This window comes from Rhinopithecus roxellana, unplaced genomic scaffold (genome assembly GCF_007565055.1).
Source record: "Rhinopithecus roxellana isolate Shanxi Qingling unplaced genomic scaffold, ASM756505v1 contig1981, whole genome shotgun sequence".
Classification (NCBI taxonomy): domain Eukaryota; kingdom Metazoa; phylum Chordata; class Mammalia; order Primates; family Cercopithecidae; genus Rhinopithecus; species Rhinopithecus roxellana.
In genome coordinates, this window is record NW_022141914.1 from 1 (window position 1) to 19,897 (window position 19,897).

Consider the following 19,897-nt stretch of genomic DNA (forward strand, 5'->3'; position numbering starts at 1 on the left):
GTAAGAGGCAATACAATCTAGTGATAGGGAGAGGGCGGGCTTTAAATATGGAGGCTGAGGGGAGCTGTAAAGTTTTAGAGTTGTGATGGAAAAGGTCATGGAAACACTAATAAAGCCATGATTGGAGGCACCAAAGGCCTGAGCAAGGCTGGAGACCTTGAATCTGCATGTTAGATCACACAGCGGTGTGATTTTCCCTAGCTGAGAGCAGCTAACAAAGTCGAAGTAAAACCTGAAAATGGTAGCTTTGCTGCAGTGCTAGTTTGTTGGACAAATTTGATGGGAGGACTGGGGATGCAAAGGAATCAGGACTGCTGCCTTAGGTGATCAGCTGTGGAATTAGGTGAAAAGGAAGAGAAGCTGAGAGGAGGTTGATGCCTGGGAGGAAAATACAAGGGTCTGGTGATGTCACCAGGAAGAGCAAATGAGGTAAGATTGAATGTATGAGGGGAAACTGGAGCCTGTGTTTTTGAAGGTGGAAGTTGTGAGCAATGTCAAGATTCAACATGTAGTTTTGGGTATGAGTAGTGGAGGTGGGGATGGGAGTGAAAGTCATGAAAATTAAGGGAAGAAAAGGAACTCAAAGTGGGTTGAAGGAGAGACATCCATAAATGGAGATTTGCTATGCAGAATGAAAGGTGTTGTAATAGAGGGAGGGAGAATACCAAGTAAAGTAGGGGCCAAAAGGAAGGTGTGAGCAGCCATGCTGGGGGAGAGGCAGGGAAACGCTTCACCAAGAAGGATTAATGTTTGAGGAATTCATAGGGGCTTGAGGAATAAGCAGGAGTTTTTGCCAGGCATCCAAGGAGTAGGCATGGTGAGACTTGGCTGTGCTATATACAGCGGCACAGGGAAAACCAAAACTGCCTTTGAAAAAACCAGCCCACCAGAGAAGGTTCTTGATGTGTGTGTGTGTGAGATAGTGGGGAGTTATGAGGAGTTGGGGACAGACCCAAGTACATGATGGAAGGGGAATGGAATTCAGCCCTGCAAATAAACCAGCTTTCTATACAATAGAGCAACAGTAGTTAAAGGTCTAGGCAGAGGTAGTCAGTTGTAGGCATCCAGGACTAAATAGCAGAGCAAAAGATGAGGCGTGCACCTGAATATTAGCCTATCAACTTCATATACCTCCCCTTCCACATCACTGCCCCACAAAAAGTACCCTTATCTAAAGACCTGCAGTGACTTTGCACCAGACAAGGAAGGGAGATCTGGCTTGTGCCCTATTTTATTCTTCTCCCTGAGACCTAGCTATAATATGTTTGTTTCTTCATGTACATTAGACAGTAAATTTTGTTGAATGAATGGCCAAGAAATGATGAGGATGGTGGTGATGAGGCAAAAATACTGAATTAATAACTAGACAGAGAAACTACTTACTTTGGGTATATGGGCAACAATTATCCATTCAGAGTAGACAGTAAGGAAAGTAGTGTGTTCTGAGAATCTCTTATGAGAGTACTAGGAAAGACATTTTCTTCGTATCTGTAAAACCAGAAAAGCACGGAAGTAGAGGGCTGGTTCTTTGTTTTATTTGTATGTTATTTTTTTTTTAAATATATTGCACATATCATAAAATTCATCCATTTAAATTATATGGTTAAGTGATTTTTAGTATATTCACAGTTACGCCATTATCACATCCTAGTTTTAGAATTTTACAGTGTCCCAAATGGAAACCCTATGCTCTTCCCTTTTCTGCTCCCCACTCCTTCATTCCTGCCCCAGCTAGCCATTAATCCACTCTCTGTCTCTATGAATTCACCTATTCTGAATATTTCACATACACGAACTCATACAACATGAAATCTTTGTAACTGGCATCTTTCACTTAGCATAATGCTTTCACGGTTCATCCATGTTGTAGCATGTATCAAGACTTCGTTCTTTTTTTAATTGCCAGTTAACACATTATTGCGTGGATATGCCATTTTTTGTTTATCTGTTAATCAGTTGATGGACATTTGGGTAGTTTTCTACTTTTTGGCTTTTATAAATACTGCTGCTATGAAGCTTCATGTACAAGTTTTTGTGTGAACATTTTTCACTTCTCTTAGGTGTATACCTAGGAGTGGAATTGCTGGGTCATATAGCATATGTGTGTTTAACATTTTGAAGAACTGCGAAACTATTTTCCAAAGTGGCTGCCCTATTTTACATTCCCACCAGCAATGTATTAAGCTTCTCATTTCTCCACATCCTCACCAACATTTGTTATTTTCCATTACTTTTGTTCTAGTCATCCTAGTAGATGTAAAATGGCATCTCGTTGTTTTGATTTGCATTTCCTTAATAACTAATGATATTGAGCCTCTTTTCATATGCATATAGCCCATTTGTATGTCTTCTTTGGAGAAGTATCTTTTCAGATCTTTGTCCATTTTTTAATTGTGTTGTCTTTTTATTGTTGATTTGTAAGAGTTCTTTGTATATTCTGGTTACAAGTCCCTTATCAGATATGTGATTTGCAAATATTTTCTCCCATTCTGTGGGTTGTCGTTTCACTTTCTTGATGGTATCCTTTGAAGCACAAAGGTTTTTTATTTTGATGAAGTCCAGTTTTTATATATTTTTTCTTTTGTTGCTTGTGCTTTTGGTGTCATATCTAGAAAACCACTGCCTAACTCAAGGTCACAAAAATTTATTCCTATGTTTTCTTCTAAGAGTTTTACAGTTAGGTCAATGATCCATTTTGAGTTAATTCAATATATGATGTGAGGCAGGGGTCTAGCTTCATTCTTTTGCATGTAGATATCCAGTTGTCTTAGCACCATTTATTGAAAAGGCTATTACCTCTCCGTTAAATTGTCCTGGCACTGTGTCAAAATGAATTGACCATAAGTGTGAGAGTTTATTTCTGGATGTTCTGTTTTATTGATCTATGTCTATCCTTATGCCAGTCCCATACTGACTTGCTCACTGTAGCTTTCTGGTAGATTTTGAAATCAGAAAATATGAGTCCACTAACTTGATTCTTTCTCAAGATTGTTTTAGCTATTCATTTTCATATGAATTTTAGGGTCAACTTCTCAATTTCAAAAAAATTGAGATTTTAATAGGGATTTCATTTAATCTGTGGATCAATTTGTGGAATGTTGCCATCTTAACAATCTTAGATCTTCCACTCTGTAAACATGGATGTCTTTTAATTGTTTTCCGTGATATTTTGTAGTTTTTAGTATACAGGTCTTGCACTTATTTTGTTAAATTTATTCCTAGATATTTTATTCTTTTTGCTGCTATTAATATGAGATTGTTTTCTTAATTTCATTTTTGTATTGTTCACTGCTAGTGTATAGAAATACAATTTTTCAGTCCAAGTGTGGTGGGCCATGCCTATAATCCCCGCACTTTGGGAGGCCGAGATGGGAGGATCACTTGAGGCCAGGAGTTTGAGACTGGCCTGGGCAATGTAGCAAGACCCTATCTCTACAAAAAATTTAAAAATAAAAATTAGCCAGGCTGATGACCTACTTGGAAAGCTGAGACGGGAAGATCCCTTGAGCCCAGGAGTTTGAAGCTGTAGTGAGCTACGATCACACAATTGCACTACAGCCTGGGTGACAGAGCAAGACCCTGTCTTTTAAAGAATAAAAGAAATACAATTTTTCATATGCTGATCTTACATCCTGCAACTTTGTTCTAATTTTTTTGTGTGGGCTTCTTAGGATTTTCTGTGTACAAGATCACATTATCTGTGGACGGAGAGAGTTTTAGTTTTTCCTTTTCCATCTGTAAACTTTTTATTTCTTTTTCTTGCCTAATTGCCCTGGCCAGAATCCCCTAGTTCAACATCAAATGGAAGTGGCTAGAGCAGACATTCTTGTCTTTTTAAAATTTATTTTATTTTTTTATAGAGATGGGATCTCACTGTGTTGCCCAGGCTGGTCTCAAACTCCTGGGCTCAAACAGTCCTCCCTCCTTGGCCTCCCTAAGTATTGAGGTTACAGGCATGAGCTGTCACGCCCAGCCCAAATATTCTTGTCTTGTCACTGATCTTAGGGGCGAGTCTTTCCCCGGTGAGTATGATGTTAGCTGTGGGATTTTCATTTGTTTTTGAGGGAAGGGTGAGATTGAATTTGATAGGTACTCCAGGCAGCAGGTTCATGTTGAGAAGAAAACAAGAGAGGTTCAGATTGAGATTCAGCTGATGCATATAGAATCGAGTGCATGGGGAGAATGGGAGCCTTTTTATATTGGAATGAAGTGGCAAATAATAAGATTACAGGTCCTGGGCATCTTAGTGTCTTTCAGGCTTTCCAGCCAGGTAGACTGGCTTCACCCTCCACAGAAGTTTTCCAGCTAGCTTAGACTAGCTCATGAATCTGTGTTAGTAAGGAGTCCCGTATTTAGATCAAATCGTGGTTCAGAGTCAGGTTTAGAATCCAGGAGAAATAGAAAATGAGTGTTTATCCCTTGTGGGTACCTTTTAAGAGCCTAGCTTAGTACCACCAACCTTAGGATAGCTCTCCTTGATGAGTGTCCAAGCTTGATGAGTGTAAAATTGTGCCTCAAAACCATTCGCTTCTTGAAAATGATCTTAAAAATGCAACGTCCTCTTTCTTACCAAAGAAAGCAAGTGACAACTCAAATATATCTAACTCTGAGTTGCTGCCTTTTCTCCAGAATTTATGTAGTCAAGTTAATCATCTCCGTGTGGGAAATAAGACCGAGTGTCAGGAAAACATCACCAAGCATGGCGAACGCATTCTTGGTGTTGGGTAAGTATTATTTTAAGACATAGAAGTTTTGATTTGGTAGGTGGAAAAATCAGATAAAAGGAAACAGATTTGTCTCAATGAGTACTCCTAAAATGCGTTTCCAGAGAAAATTTTAGCAAGTTTTACATTTTACCATTAATACACTTAAAGGGGATAACTAACGGATTACTTTGAAAGAAGTCCCTATAACTGGAGGTTTTGCACACTTCTCAGGCATTTTGTGGAAGGGTCACAAGTATTAGTTCACAGTTGGAATAGAAAAGTGATTTGCATGAATGGAAAGGAGCTGTGGGAATCATAATCTTTATGTTGTTTTTATATATTTGTACTATTTTGTGCCTGGGTATGTTAAGCATGTCACGTGACATTTTCCTTGAAGATTATGTTTGTCTAGGCAAATACCTGAATTATTAAAAAACTATATAGGATAATAATAATTTGTAGTTTTACAGGCTATTATCCCCAGTCTCTTAATCCCTTATTTTGGCAGTACATATTTGATTAAGAGGTAGCTAAGTATTTAGTATGTTCCTAATTGCTTAATATATAGTGTGTCAAAATGGTGTTCTAGACTAGAATTCAGGACTCTAGGTGTGGTTTTGGCTTAAACATGTTGCCACACTGTTTAATATTCTTTAGCATAAGAGATTTTCTTTGAAAATGAGGCAGTTGGATTATTTTGTAACTAAACACCACCAACAACCAGCAGGATTGAGTTGATATTTATAGAGAACTCTGTGAACAATAGGAGAATATACACTTTTTTCAAGCATCTATGGAAGATTTGCAAAGATAGATTATATCTTGAGTCACAAAGCAAATGTGACCAAATTCAAGAGGATTGAAATAATACAATGTATGCTTTCTGACCATAAATGAATCTTACTAGAAATCAATAAAAGACAACAAAATTTCCAGATTTTGGGGAATTACACAGTATTCTTAAATTTATGTTCAAGAAAAAGTTTTGACAGAAATTAAACGTATTACACAGAAATGAATGAAAATACAACACATCAAATTTGTGGGATGCAGTTTAAAGAAGTGTTGATAAGGATATTTATAGCACTAAATGATTACCTTAGAAAAGATGATTGTTTCTCAAATCAGTAGCATAAAACTACAATTCAACCAAAATAAAATAATCTGAATAGTCCGATGACCATTAAATTGAATTTACAATTTTAAAGCCAAGCAAACTGAACTAAAAGCAAGCAGAAAGAAGGAAATAATAAGAACAGAAATCAGTGTAACTGAAAACAAGCAAACAAAGTCAGTGAAGCCAGAAGCCAGTTCTTTGAAAATTTCAGTAAAATTGATAAACTTCTAACAAGACTATCAACAGATAAAAAGAGAGAAGATGCAATCATCAGTATCCGGAATGTAATGAGATGTCACTACTGATCCTAAGGCCATTAAAAGATAACAAGGAAGGGAATATTACAAACAAATTTATGCTCATAAATTTGACAACTTAGGAGAAATGGATTAATTTCCCCAAAACTACAAACTACCAACCAAACTCAGCCAACATGAAATAAGTAATAGAATAGTACTATAACCACTAAAAATATTTAATTAATGATTGGAAAGCTCATGAAAAAGAAATATCCAGGCCCAGATGGCTATACTGGAAGTTTCCACTGAATATTTAAAGAACATCAATTTTGCGTGCTTTCAAAAACTAGAAGAGGAGGGAAGACGTTCCAGCTCATTCTGTGAAGTCAGTATTAGCCTGACACCAAACTAGAGTGCCCCCCAAATTAAAATACACAAAATACGTGTAAAATATATGTAAATATGTAAATCTATAAAAAGTACTTATACAGTATATGAAAAAATTTATAAACCTAACAAAATATATACAGGATATGTGAACTGAAAAGTATAAAATACTGACGAAGGAAAGAAAAGCCCTAACAACTGAAGAGACATACCATATTCATGGATTTGAAGATACAACATAGTAAAAACGTCAATTCTCTCCTAGTTGATATATAAATTTAATGCAATTCCTATGAAAATTGAGCATGATTTTTTATGAATGATTCTAAAATTTAGAAATGGGAAATTTTTTTAAATGGAAAGATAAAGGAACTGTAAAAATTTTTGAAAAAGTATAAGAGAAATCACTACTTGATTTCAAGACATATAGCCACAGTATTCAAGACTGTTATTGTCAGAGGGATAGACTTATAGATGGATAGCACAGAAATAACTCCACACAAGTACACCAACTGATGTTTGACAATGCAAAAATAATTCAATAGAGGTAGAATTGTCTTTTTAACATGTGCTGGAGCAGTTGGATATCCACAGGCAAAAAAGAATTGTGGCCTCAACCTTATACTTTATGCAAAAATTAACACAAAATTACTTATAGACTAAAATGTAAAATATAAAACTATAAAGCTTTTCTATGGGAGAAACTCTAGGAACCCAGGACTAGTAAATGAGTTATCAAATATGACATCAAAAGCATGATCCATAAAATAAAAAACTGATACATTGGGCCCCATCAAAATGTAAACTTTTGTCTGTGAAAGACCCTGTTAAGGAAATTGAAATACAAACTGTGAGAAATTCTTTGCGAAGTACAAATCCAGCAAATGACCTGTATCTGAAGTACATAAAGAACTCTCAAAACTGTATGTTAAAAGAAAATAAATAAAAATAAAACCTAATAATCCAATTCAACCATGGGCAAAGTAATAGTCATTTCAACAGACAGGATATACAAGTAGCAAATAAGCACATGGAAAGTTGATCAACACTGATTTCATGACTGTTAGGGAAATGCGTATTAAAACCACAAGATATCACTACATATTTGGATGACTAAATTTTAAAAATGGTAACAATACCAAATGCTGACAAAGTTGTGTGGGAACTGGATCTCTCATACATTGTTGGTAGGAATATAAAATGGTACAGTAACTCTAAACATTATTTTGGCAATATCTTAAAAACCAAACATACAGTCACCATACAACCCAGCAGTTATACTCCTGGACATCCCAGAGAAATGAAAGCTCAGGTCTACACAGAAACTTGTACACAGTTGTTAGTAGACGCTTTCTTTGTAATATCCCAAAAGTCCCAACTAAAATGTCTTAGCAATAGGTGAATGGTTAAACTGTGGTACATCCATATCATGCAATGCTGATGAGCGGTAAAAAACAACTTGGACATCTCTCAAAGGCATTTTGCTGAGTGACAAGAGAATCACAAAAGGTCACATACTGTATGATCTCACTTATATAACATTTTCAAAATAATAAAATTGTGGAGATGAACAACATGTTGATGGTTACCAGGTAGGTATTAGGGAAAGAAGACTTTAGGGAAGTAGATACAACAAAAGAGGGGTAGCAGGAAGGAGATCATTGTAAAGAATGGTTCTGCCTCTTGATTATGGTGGTGGTTAAATAAACGTGTACATGTGATAAAATGGCATAGAACACTACACACACATACTAATATCAATTTCCTGGTTTTGATATTGGATTATAGGTAGGTAAGATGCAACCATTGGGAGGATTGGATAAAGGGCACTGAGAAACTAATATCTTTGCAACTTCCTGTGAATCCATAATTATTTCAGAATAAAAGAGTTTCCTAAAAACTCTCTTTGGTGTATTCTAGAGTAGTAGTTCTCAGACTTTCGTTCTTTACACTCTTAAAAATAATTGAGGACTCCAATAAACTTATGTAGGCTACATAAAAATATTTGTTTAAAAATAACAATAAACCCACTGTGTATTAACATAAATAACAGTCTTTATGAAAAAAAGCCAGATTTTAAAATTTTATTGAGAATAGTGTTATTTTAAATGTACGTGAATCTATACGTAATAGCTTTTGGCTGCCTTATATTTATTGAATTATACATGTATAGTCAAATATAACTAGTAAGAGCACAGTAGGAATACTGAGAACAGAGTGGATTAATCTCTGAAAAAGCATATATTATACACTAAATCTCTACTACTTTGTGAAATTTTAGGAAAGAGAAGAATACACAACTACAGATTCTGTTAGTCATCAGAGCAATAACATAGATTTTATAGCCTCTTCATGAGTATGAGGATGAAAAAGTCAAATAATATCTTAGTATAAACCTACTTGTGACCTCAGTGAATTCCCAAAAGAATCATGGAGACCCCAAGGTTCTGTGGACCACATTCTGAGAGTTCCTGTTCTTGTTTTGAGACGGAGTCTTGTTTTATCACCCAGGCTGGAGTGCAATGCCGCAATCTCGGCTCACTGTAGCCTCTGTCTCCTGGGTTCAAGCGATCCTCTCAGGTAGCTGGGACTACAGGCGCCCACCACCATACCCAGCTAATTTTGTAGTTTTAGTAAGGAACAGAGTTTCACCATGTTGGCCAGGCTGGTTTCGAACTCCTGACCTCAAGTGATCCACTCACTTCGGCCTCCCAAAGTGCTGGGATTACAGGCGTGAGCCACCGTGCCTGCCCTGAAACTTACTGTTCTAATGTTCATGGTGAACGTTAAAAATTGATGTTCTTTTTATTTATTTTGTTAGTTTGCCCATTCTAGTTAAATTCTCAAGTGTTTCTATATCAGGTTAAAAAATAACCTTCCAGTAGTTAGTAAGGTCGTTTGTATGAAGGAAGAAAAACTTATAGAGTTGCTTGGGGAAGTATTAGAAAATACACGTGTTGACTTTAGAAGAAAATTGGGCAAGATCAGTTTTGATTGGAGTTCAAAATCAAAAAGACCCTTTCTAAAGACTTGCTCTTTGGGGGTTCCTTTTCACTTTTATATTTCTGTTCAATTGTATACTAAAAAGAATTAATAATGTGTTGGGCATTTAGGGCTGTGGTTGCCTATTGTGGATGTATATTAGAACCTAGAAATGCATTGTAAGAAGACAGAGCACAGCTGTGGAGACAATTCTCAGCAATTTATGTTGGCTGCTCGTTTTATAAGCTTGGTTGTTTTTGTTGTAATATTAGGGAAAATTTACATATTTTTTAAAATGTGTTTTTAGAATGGAAGAGCAACCTGTTTGCTCCTACTTGGAAAAGATTCTTTCTAAAAATATGGAACTGATGGAAAAGAAACTTATGGATTACATTGACCAGCGAATATATAAACTCCAGGAGCACATTGATGATAAGATTGCTTTGTTAATGGATTTGCTGCAAAATCCCAACTCCCCGCCCACTGGGATACCTCTGAGACATTATGACTCTGGAGAAAGACTTTCAAATGGAGAAAGATAAGCTCTCAACGTAAACAGTGTACTGCAGATATTTATTACATATTTATTACAAAGCCAAAACCCAAAAATATTTATAAAAAGCAAGTATTTAATGTCCTTTGAGGGATCATTGTCTTACACAAAGTGACCTCAGTTTTCATTTTACTACACTTGTTATTTTAAATCCAGTACTGTACATCGAGTTAATATGATACAGTCAAATTATTTTTGCTCACGATATTTTTCAGTCTTACAGGAATGTATGTGTACTTGTGTTGAGAGTTCAAAATGCTTGAGGATTTCTAATACAGTTCATTAGTGTATTGTATATGTGTTTAAGTATAATTTTTATTTATACAAATATTTTACAGTCTTAGAAGTATGAAAAATAATGCTTAGAGTATTTGAATTTTTTCTTTTTCTAATTGTCTTGGAGAATTGGATACTTAAGACTTGGAGCCTTTAATTCAGATTACCAGTTTACGTTTTGTATTGCTTATCTGAGATAATGAATAAGATGTGATATTTGGCATGTGTAAAATTAGTTCACTCTGGGGCTGTTAATATTATTTGTTTCATTACAGAGTAGCTGTAGGTAGGAAAGTAAACATCAGAACCAGCCTAGTCCTTGTTATGATTAGTACTTTGGATTTGATGTTTCCTGTAAAACAGATGCAGTCATCTTGTTTGACCTCAGTAACTCCAGACAGTATAAGAAAACCTCTCCTTTTGAGCTGATACGGGTTTTCTCCCCAGAATCCTTTTCTGGCATGTTTATCGTATGAAATACTGAGGCTCTCCATTAAGGATGAACACATATGAGTCAAGGGATTGCAATTCTCTCTGATAGGCTTAGGTTTCAGATCTTATAACTATTGTATATGCATTGAAGTATGATATATTTGCATATAAAATAAATGCACCTGCTCTGGGAACTACTTGTCTTTAGTTAGTAGAACTGTTTTATTCTCAACTAATCTTTACTTCAAATGTCTTATTTTTTAGAAAATGGGCATCTCATACTCATTTAATGTTTTGGCAAATTTCTTCTTTAAAAGTGTTACCTGATGTAATTCCTGCGTGACATAACTGAATTTTTACCCTGCCCTAATAACTCTGCTTATCTTTAAGAAACAGGGTGCCTGTGTTGAAAAGTTCCCTTTGTAACCAGACCAGAGAAGACTGGTTACAACCGCGATAGCTGACCAAATGACTTTTAAAAGACCTCAGCCTTTTTATAATCTTATTTCTGTGCTAAATGACACTCCCACCAGCGCCATGACAGTTGACAATTGCCATGACAATGACCAGAAGAAGCCATGAAAGGACAAAAAGGAAGGCAGCACTCTGGTTTTAGGAAGTTCACTGCCCATTTCTGAAAAATCTATAAATATTCCTCCCTTTGCTTTAATGTGAAACACATTTATTAGAGAAATTATATTTTAACCCTCTCACTCCTCATTAGTTGAAAAGTTGATTTGTGAACCATGCTCCTGCTTCTCAATTCTGTGGCAATTGAATAAAACCTGCACTGTTTGTCACTCTTTTTTGGTTTCATGTATCGGCTTTGTGACACCCAACAGGGAAAGACCCCATCTTTTGGAGGACCAGCTTTGTTGGTAACAAAAGGAAGGCTAATTTATATGCTGTTTGTTCATTTTTATCATACTACAAAGGTGATACAGTATATGGAACAAACTGTGACCATAGTAATGTCAGGATTTGCATATCCCTTTTGCTAGTCCTTGAAGGGCCGTTATTTATGGGATGTTCATAACATATATAAGATAGTATCTCCATTCTCATTGAGAAGTCTGTCTCAAGTTTGAATCTGTTAGTTGATAGTCCTGTATCCTGTGGTAGTTGCAGTCTGTTCATTGATTCACCAAGTGCCTCACTATGATGTAGTAGCAATTACTGTATTCCAAGCAAGGATGATGAATGAAGTTAGAGGCAGACAGTTGAAAGGCCAATTCTGAATTCCTTCTGCATGCATTTGATGATGAAGTAATTGGGAAGCAAGATCACAATAATTTTAAAGAGTAATATTTGGCAATTTGAAATTTGATAAATTTGTGATTTCTCTACATACTCTTACGCATTTGTTATTTGGAACAATGCCAGCATAACATAGAGGAACTGTTATTTGAATTAGCTTAGTGTTTATGTTAAAAGTCAAAGATAAAATATCCCTGAAAGTATTTCTTTTTTTTTTCTTTTTCTGAGAAGTCACCCAGGCTGGAGTGCAGTGGTGCGATCTCGTCTCACTTCAACATCCGCCTCCTGGGTTCAAGCAATTCAACTACCTCAACCTCCTGAGTAGCTGGGATTACAGGCGCACACCACCATGCCTGGCTAATTTTTGTATTTTTAGTAGAGACGGGGGTCTCACCCTGTTGGTCAATCTGGTCTTGAACTCCTGACCTCAAATGATCCATCCACCTCAGCCTCAAAAAGTTCTGGGATTACAGGCGTGAACCACCACACCCAGCCCCTAGAAGTATTTCTATTTCAAATGGCTGATTTAGTTTGGCTTCCCAGTGTGAGGTAGAAAACTTCTGAAATTATTATAGTCTGTCTGGGCATGGTGGCTCACACTTTGGGGGGCTGAGGCAGGGAGTTTGAGTCCAGCCTGAGTGAACATAGTGAGGCCCTGTCTCTACAGAAAAAGAGTATTACAGTTAAGGAGCCATGAAGGGTCATTTATTAAGGGTCAGTATTTTTCATAGTTGCCAAAACATTTGATTAACAGGGAAATTAGTTTCCTTCCTTGAAACTGAAAAACAGTATTTTACTAGGATGTTTACATATTGACATTCACAAATGTTCAACTGTTTTCAAACTTACAGATGCATTATGCAAGTCTTTGCAGTGAATGTGTTTATAGAAGTTAATACATTTAATTTCTTGATTTCAGACTTAAAAAGCCATTTTAGGTTCGCAGCAAAATTGAGAGAAGTTACAGAGATTTCTCATATATTCCCTGTCCTTACATGTGTATAACCTCCTCTACTATCAGCATCCTCACTAGAGTGGTACATTTGTTACAATTGACGAGCCTACATTGACATCATTATCACCCGAAGTCTACAGTTCACATTAGGATTCACTCTTGGTGTTATACAGTCTATGGGTTTGGACAAATGTATAATGACATGTATCTACCATTATCATATCATATAGACTAGTTTCACTGCCCTAAAAATCCTCTGTGCTACACTTACTCATCCCTCTGGCAGCCACTGCTCTCTTGACCATCTCCATGGTTTTTCCTGTTTCCTGAATTCCATATAGTTGGAATCATATGGTCTGTAGCCTTTTCAGATTGGCCTTCTTTTACTTAGCAATATTCATTTAAGTTTCCTCCATGTCTTCTCATGGCTTATTTCTTTTTGTTTTATTTTAACATAAAAATAGTTGGTTATAAACCAGAATTCTTCATAGTCCATATAAATAATGATATAAAGCTAGGCATTACAGGACTTCTTGTATACCAGGATCATTTTCTTTTTTTAAAGCCAGGATCATTTTCACCTAAGATAAATTATTAAACAGTTTCTCTTTGTGACTTATCCTTAAAAACAAAAACAAAACATCTATCAAGCTCAATACATTCAGTATAAGATATTTAGGTCATGTGGAGAAAATGACTCAATGTAGCCAACATACAGTTATCACTTGAGTGCATTTGTCATTCCCTCTGTCCCATGCAATGTCAGATTTCAGATTCCTGACCTTTAAAAATAAGGATTCTTCTGTGTTAAGATAATATTTCTCTATTTTAAAAATAATTTTTTTCTTTAAAAAAGCTATTGTGTGAGTTGCTGGTTTATCTAATTACTCATTTGGGAATTAAAATACATCGCTTTTGAGTCAGTTACCTAATAACATTTGTCATAAGGAGTCGGCAACATACAGTTATGTGTTGTTTTAAAAAATAAAAACATTATATTGTTAGTCAAAAGCCACGCAGGTAATGGTGAATTTTCAGTGTATATTTGTCTTAAAATGTTACTGATTTGTGTATTATCAACTGATAAAAATCCTGTGCATGCTTAATGAAAGAAAAAACACTTCAAAAGTGATATTTAGGGCTTCACTTAAGCCTAATGTGCCATAATGAGTTCTTAATTCGTGAAATAGCTTTTTTCTTACTTCAACTGCTACTTGAACTTTGACCTGTTTTCAGATCAGTAGGTCCTGTGTTTCAATCAGTCTCCCACTTGTATGAAGAAATGGCTTGTTTCCTTTTAGAGATATGCCTTGATTGCAGCCAAGACTGATGGTCACTACTATGAAATAACAAAATCTCACACTGAAGATACACAAAATTCATTCATTTCTTCAGTTCATGAGTGTGCAATGCCAAGAGTGAATCCTAATATAAAACTATGAACTTTGAGTGATAATGATGTCAATGACGGTTCATCAGTTGTTACAAATGTACCACTCTGGTGAGGATGTTGATAGTAGAAGAGGTTGTGCACATGTGAGGATAGGGAATGTATGAGACATTTCTGTGCCTCTTCTGTATCTTCCTTTCAAAAACATTAAACCTGAAATCTTCCATAATGTCCAGATAAGGGACAAGTCTCATCTCAGTTACATCTGAAACAGAATGTGGTCACATTACAAGATGTACAAAGGTTCATATTTTCAATATTGAAAAGGATGATACCATTCTCTGAATTGTCCAGTTTGTGAACCCAAAAACTTATAGAGAGACAAAACCTGTACCTCAGACTAATGTGAGCTAACACTTTGGATTTGTTCTCTTTGCAAGATAACAAAGTTCCCTTAAGCCTAAAAATTTCTGAGTCCACATGAATTAGGAAAGCAATACCTATGTATTACAATTCAAATACCTTTCCTTAATACTTGATATTGTTAATAAAGTAGATAGTGGTGTTGCGGGAAGTCAGGGACCCCGAACGGAGGGAACGGCTGAAGCTGCGGCAGAAGAACATAAATTGTGAAGATTTCATGGACATTTATTAGTTACCCAAATTAATACTTTTGTAATTTCATATGCCTATCTTTACTGTAATCTCTGAACATAAATTGTGAAGATTTCATGGACACTTATCACTTCCCCAGTGAATATCCTTGTGATTTCCTATGCCTGTCTTTAATCTCTTAATCCCGTCATCTTCTTTGTAAATTGAGGAGGATGAATGTCGCCTCAGGACCCTGTGATTGTGTCAACTGCACAAATTGTAGAGTATGTGTGTTTGAACAATATGAAATCTGGGCATTTTTTTTTTTTTTTTTTTTTTTTTTGAGACGGAGTCTTGCTCTGTCGCCCAGGCTGGAGTGCAGTGGCCGGATCTCAGCTCACTGCAAGCTCCGCCTCCGGGTTTAGGCCATTCTCCTGCCTCAGCCTCCCCAGTAGCTGGGACTACAGGCGCCCGCCACCGCGCCCGGGAAGTTTTTTGTATTTTTTTAGTAGAGACAGGGTTTCACCGTGTTAGCCAGAATGGTCTCGATCTCCTGACCTTGTGATCCACCACGTCTAGGCCTCCCAAAGTGCTGGGATTACAGGCTTGAGCCACCGCGCCTGGCCCAAATCTGGGCATCTTAAAAAAAGAACAAGATAACAGCGATGTTCGGGGAACAAGAGAGGTAACTTTGAACTGGTCGCCGGTGAACCGGACGGAACAGAGCTATATTCCTCCTCTTTCATAAGCAAATAGGAGAAATATCGCTGAATTCTTTTTCTCAGCAAGGAACATCCCTGAGAAAGAGAATGCGCCCTGAAGGTAGGCCTATAGACGGCCCCTTTTAAGGCGTCCCGTCTTTTATGGTCCAAGCCGATGGGATGAAATAAGCCCCGGTCTCCTATAGTGCTCCCAGGCTTACTAGGATGGAAAAATTCCCACCTAATAAATTGTGGTCAGACAGGTTACCTGCTCTCAAACACTGTTTCCTGATAAGATGTTATCAATGACAATGCGTGCCCGAAACTTCATTAGCAATTTTAATTTCTCCTCATCCGGTGGTCCTGTTATCTCGCCCTGCCTCCATTTGCTCAGTGATATTTTATTACCTTGTGAAACATGTGATCTCTGTGACCCACACCCTATTCGCGCACTCCCTCCCCTTTTGAAAATCGCTAATAAAAACTTGCTGGTTTTACGGCTTGGGGAACATCACAGATCCTGCCAACATGTGATGTCTCCCCGGAACACCCAGCTTTAAATTCTCTCTCGTGCTCTTTCCCTTTATTTCTCAACTCAGCCGAGACACTTAGGAAATAGAAAAGAACCCTTATTAAACATCGGGAGTGGGTTCTCCCGATAGTGGTGCAGTTAAAACTCATTCGCTTTTAGAAAAAAATTAAACTTGCTTTTAAAGTATCCTCCCCACCCGTATTTCTGTTTTAAAAAACAAAACTTCATATAATTACTGCTGCTCTTTCCAGCAGTAAATATTTTGCGTGTGTATTTAAAGTTCTAGTGATTATGGGCTGTAGCTATAGAAATGTTTTTAAGTTATAAGTACACGTTCTGTTTTATCAATGAGGTAAATTTAATAACATTCTTTGTAGTACTAGAATAATTCCTATGGACATGAATTTCTCACATTCATATTTTTAATCTTTCCAAGTTTTGAAAACCCAAATTACAATCGTATTTGTCCTCCTACTTTGCACACATATTTTCCATTATAAAAATATACCATGCTTTACCAAAATTATATTACAATTATTAACATCATGTTGCTTAAAGATAGGGAAATATTCTGATACATGCATTACTAGGTGATTTCATTGTTGTGTGAAATCATACAGTGTACTTACACAAACCTAGATATTATAACCTACTGTACAACTAGGCTGTATGGTATAGCCTATTGCTTTTAGGCTACAAACCTTTACAGCATGTGACTTGCACTGAATACTGCAGGCAGTTGTAACACAATAGTATTGGTGTATCTAAACATAGAAAAGTACAGCAAAAATATGGTATAAAAGGCCAGGTGTGGTGGCTCACAGCTGTAATCCCAGCACTTTGGGAGGCCGAGGCAGGCGGATCACGAGGTCAGGAGATCAAGACCATCCCTGGCTAACACGGTGGAAACCCTGTCTCTACTAAAACTACAAAAATTAGCCAGGCGTGGTGGCGGCACCTGTAGTCTCAGCCTGCCTCAGGAGGCTGAGGCAGGGAGCAATAGCATGAACCCAGGAGGTGGAGCTTGCAGTGAGCCAAGATCACACCACTACACTCCATCCAGCCTGGGCGACAGAGTGAGACTCCATCTCAAAAATAAATAAATAAATAAATAAATAAATAAATAAATAAATACCTTAGCTTGTTGTAATTTTTAACTGCATAAACCATACATTTTTGACTTTTTCACTTTTGTAGTAACATTTAGCTTAAAATACAAACACACTGTAAGCTGTACAAAATTCTTTATATCATTGTAAGTTTTTTTTTTTGAAATTTACTTTTTTTTGGTTTTTAAACATTTTTGTTAAAAATGAAGAAACACAAAGACTTATTAGCCTAGGCCTACAGAGGGTCAAGATCAACAACATCACTGTCCTTTATCTCCACATCTTGTCGCACTGGAAGGTCTTCAGGAACAGTAATACCCACGGAGCTGTCATCTCCTATGATAACAATGTCTTCCTCTGGAAGACCTTCTGAAGGACCTAACTGAGGCTGTTTTACAGCTTACTCTTTTTGTATAAGTGGAAGGAGTACAAAATAGGAACATATAGTAGAAGTATATAGTAGAAGGAGTCTAAAATAGGGACAGAAAATAGTAAAGTAAATAAGCCAGTAACAATTTATTATTATCCAGTGTTAGACATTACAACAGCAATGACATTACAAGGCCATAGGAATTTTTCAGCTTCAGTATAATCTTATGGGACTGTGTATGGTAGATGCACCTGACAACGATGACTTAACCATAACCTGAGAATGACCCTGTATGGCAGGCACACCTGAACGTGTGTTCAGAGTTCCAAGCAAAGGAATCAAGGAGTGGCCAACCTGGAGACTCATTCCTTATCTATGGCGAACATCTGAACCCCTGGCCCATCCCATGGAGCTCAGTCGTACAGAGTTGAGGCCTTTGTTTTGGGTTAGATGGAGATTGCCAGGTGGAGGTTAGCGGGAGGGTACAGTGTGAAAATGCTGTATAAACTGCATGCTTTTTGCAGGCTGGGCAGTTCTCCTGCCCAGCCCACTGCCACTGGACTCTCCTCTGTATATAGCCCCCAATAAAACCCCATGTCTCATTTACTGGCTCTGGGTCTCTTAGGCCTCTTGAACCTGGTACCATCTCCACTGGAGTCTGTAGGGATTCAGCACAACAGAACACCATCGCATATGCAGTCCGTCATTGACTGGAGCATCCTTATGTGGTGCATAACTAATTTTGAAAAATTCCATGGGAAGACTTTGAAAGCTGCTTCTCATGGCACCAGGGAATCACTGAAGAACTATGCATGATGTTTAAGAAAGAGAGTGACATGATCAGCTCTGGGCCTTGGAAAGAAAACTGGAGTGGAAGTCTCCTCATGAACCTGATGCAGGTGAAACTCCAAATTGGGGCTCAGCTTGGGAGGGTTCTTGGCTTCAGTTGAAAGAATTCAAGAGTGAGCCAACAGTGAAAGACAGCACATTTATGTGAGCATCAATGTGCAGTGAAATGGATGCTTCATGGACAGAGCAGGGGTATCCCATAGGGAGAGTGGCACTTGTGGACTGCTGGCTATCTATATTATTGCCTATGCCTAATTATATGCTAAGTAAGGGTGAGTTATTCTTGAACTTTCTGGAAAAGTGGCAGCCACTCTGGTGGGTGAAGTCACTCCAGGGCAGGTGTAGTTGGCTGGCCTGAGCTTGAGCATCCCTCTCTGCTCCCTGCCTGGGGATCAGGAAGCTCTGCCTCATGCAGCCCATGTGTAAGTCCTAGGTATTTTATTTGTAGCTATTATAAATCAGATTACTTTCTTGATTTCTTTTTCAGGCTGTTTACTGTTGGCATATAGAAATGTTACTGATTTTTGTATGTTGATGTTGTATCCTAAAACTTTACTGAATTTGATTTTCAGTTCTAATAGTTTTTTGGTGGTGTCTTTAGGTTTTTTCCAAATAAAAGATCATATCATCTGCAAACAAGGATAATTTCACTTCTTCCTCTCCAACTTGAATGCCCTTTATTTCTTTCTCTTGTCTGATTACTCTAGTTAGGACTTATAGTACCTATTCTAGTACCTCTTCAATAGTACTTCTATTCAACTATTGTTGAATAACAGTGGTGGTAGTAGGCACCCTTGTTGTGTTTGTTCCAGATCTTAGAGGAAAGGCTTTCTGTTTTTCCCCATTCAGTATGATACTAGCTGTGGGTCTGTCATATATGGCTTTTATTGTGTTAAGGTATTTTCCTTCTATACTCAGTTTTTAAAAGTGTTTTTATCATGAAGGAATGTTGAATTTTATCAAATGCTTTTTCAGCATCTATTGAAATGATTATATGACTTTTGTCTTTTATTTTGTTGGTATGATGTATCACATTGATTGATTTAAGTGCATGGAGCCATCCTTGCATTCCTAGGATAAATCCCACTTGATCATGATGAATGATCTATTTAATGTGTTGTTGAAGTCAGTTTGCTAGTATTTTGTTGAGGATTTTTGCATCAATATTCATCAGTGATATTGACTTGTAGTTAGTTCGCTTTCTTTCTTTCTTTCTTTCTTTCTTTCTTTCTTTCTTCTTCTTTCTTTTTTCTTTCTTTCTCTTCTTCTTTCTTCTTTCTTTCTTTCTTTCTTCTTTCTCTCTCTCTCTCTCTTTCTTTCTTTCTTTTCTTTTTTCTTTCTTCTTTCTCTTTCTTCTTCTCCCCTTCCTTCTTTCCTTCCTTCCTTCCTTCTCCTTCCTTCCTTCCTTCTTTTTTTATGTGTCTTTGTCTGGTTTTGGTATCAGGGTA

At 37.0% G+C, this 19,897-nt stretch overlaps 1 protein-coding gene across 1 annotated transcript; it reads left to right on the forward strand.

The window, feature by feature from the left end:
* Positions 1-4,483: 4,483 nt before the first annotated feature.
* On the forward strand, positions 4,484-10,091 carry LOC115895735 (uncharacterized protein C10orf88-like; the record flags this gene model as incomplete). Its single annotated transcript, XM_030926350.1, has 2 exons — positions 4,484-4,724; positions 9,739-10,091. Coding segments are annotated over 2 exons (476 nt in total), but the record flags the coding sequence as incomplete, so codon positions are not given.
* Between the last annotated feature and the right edge of the window lie 9,806 nt (positions 10,092-19,897).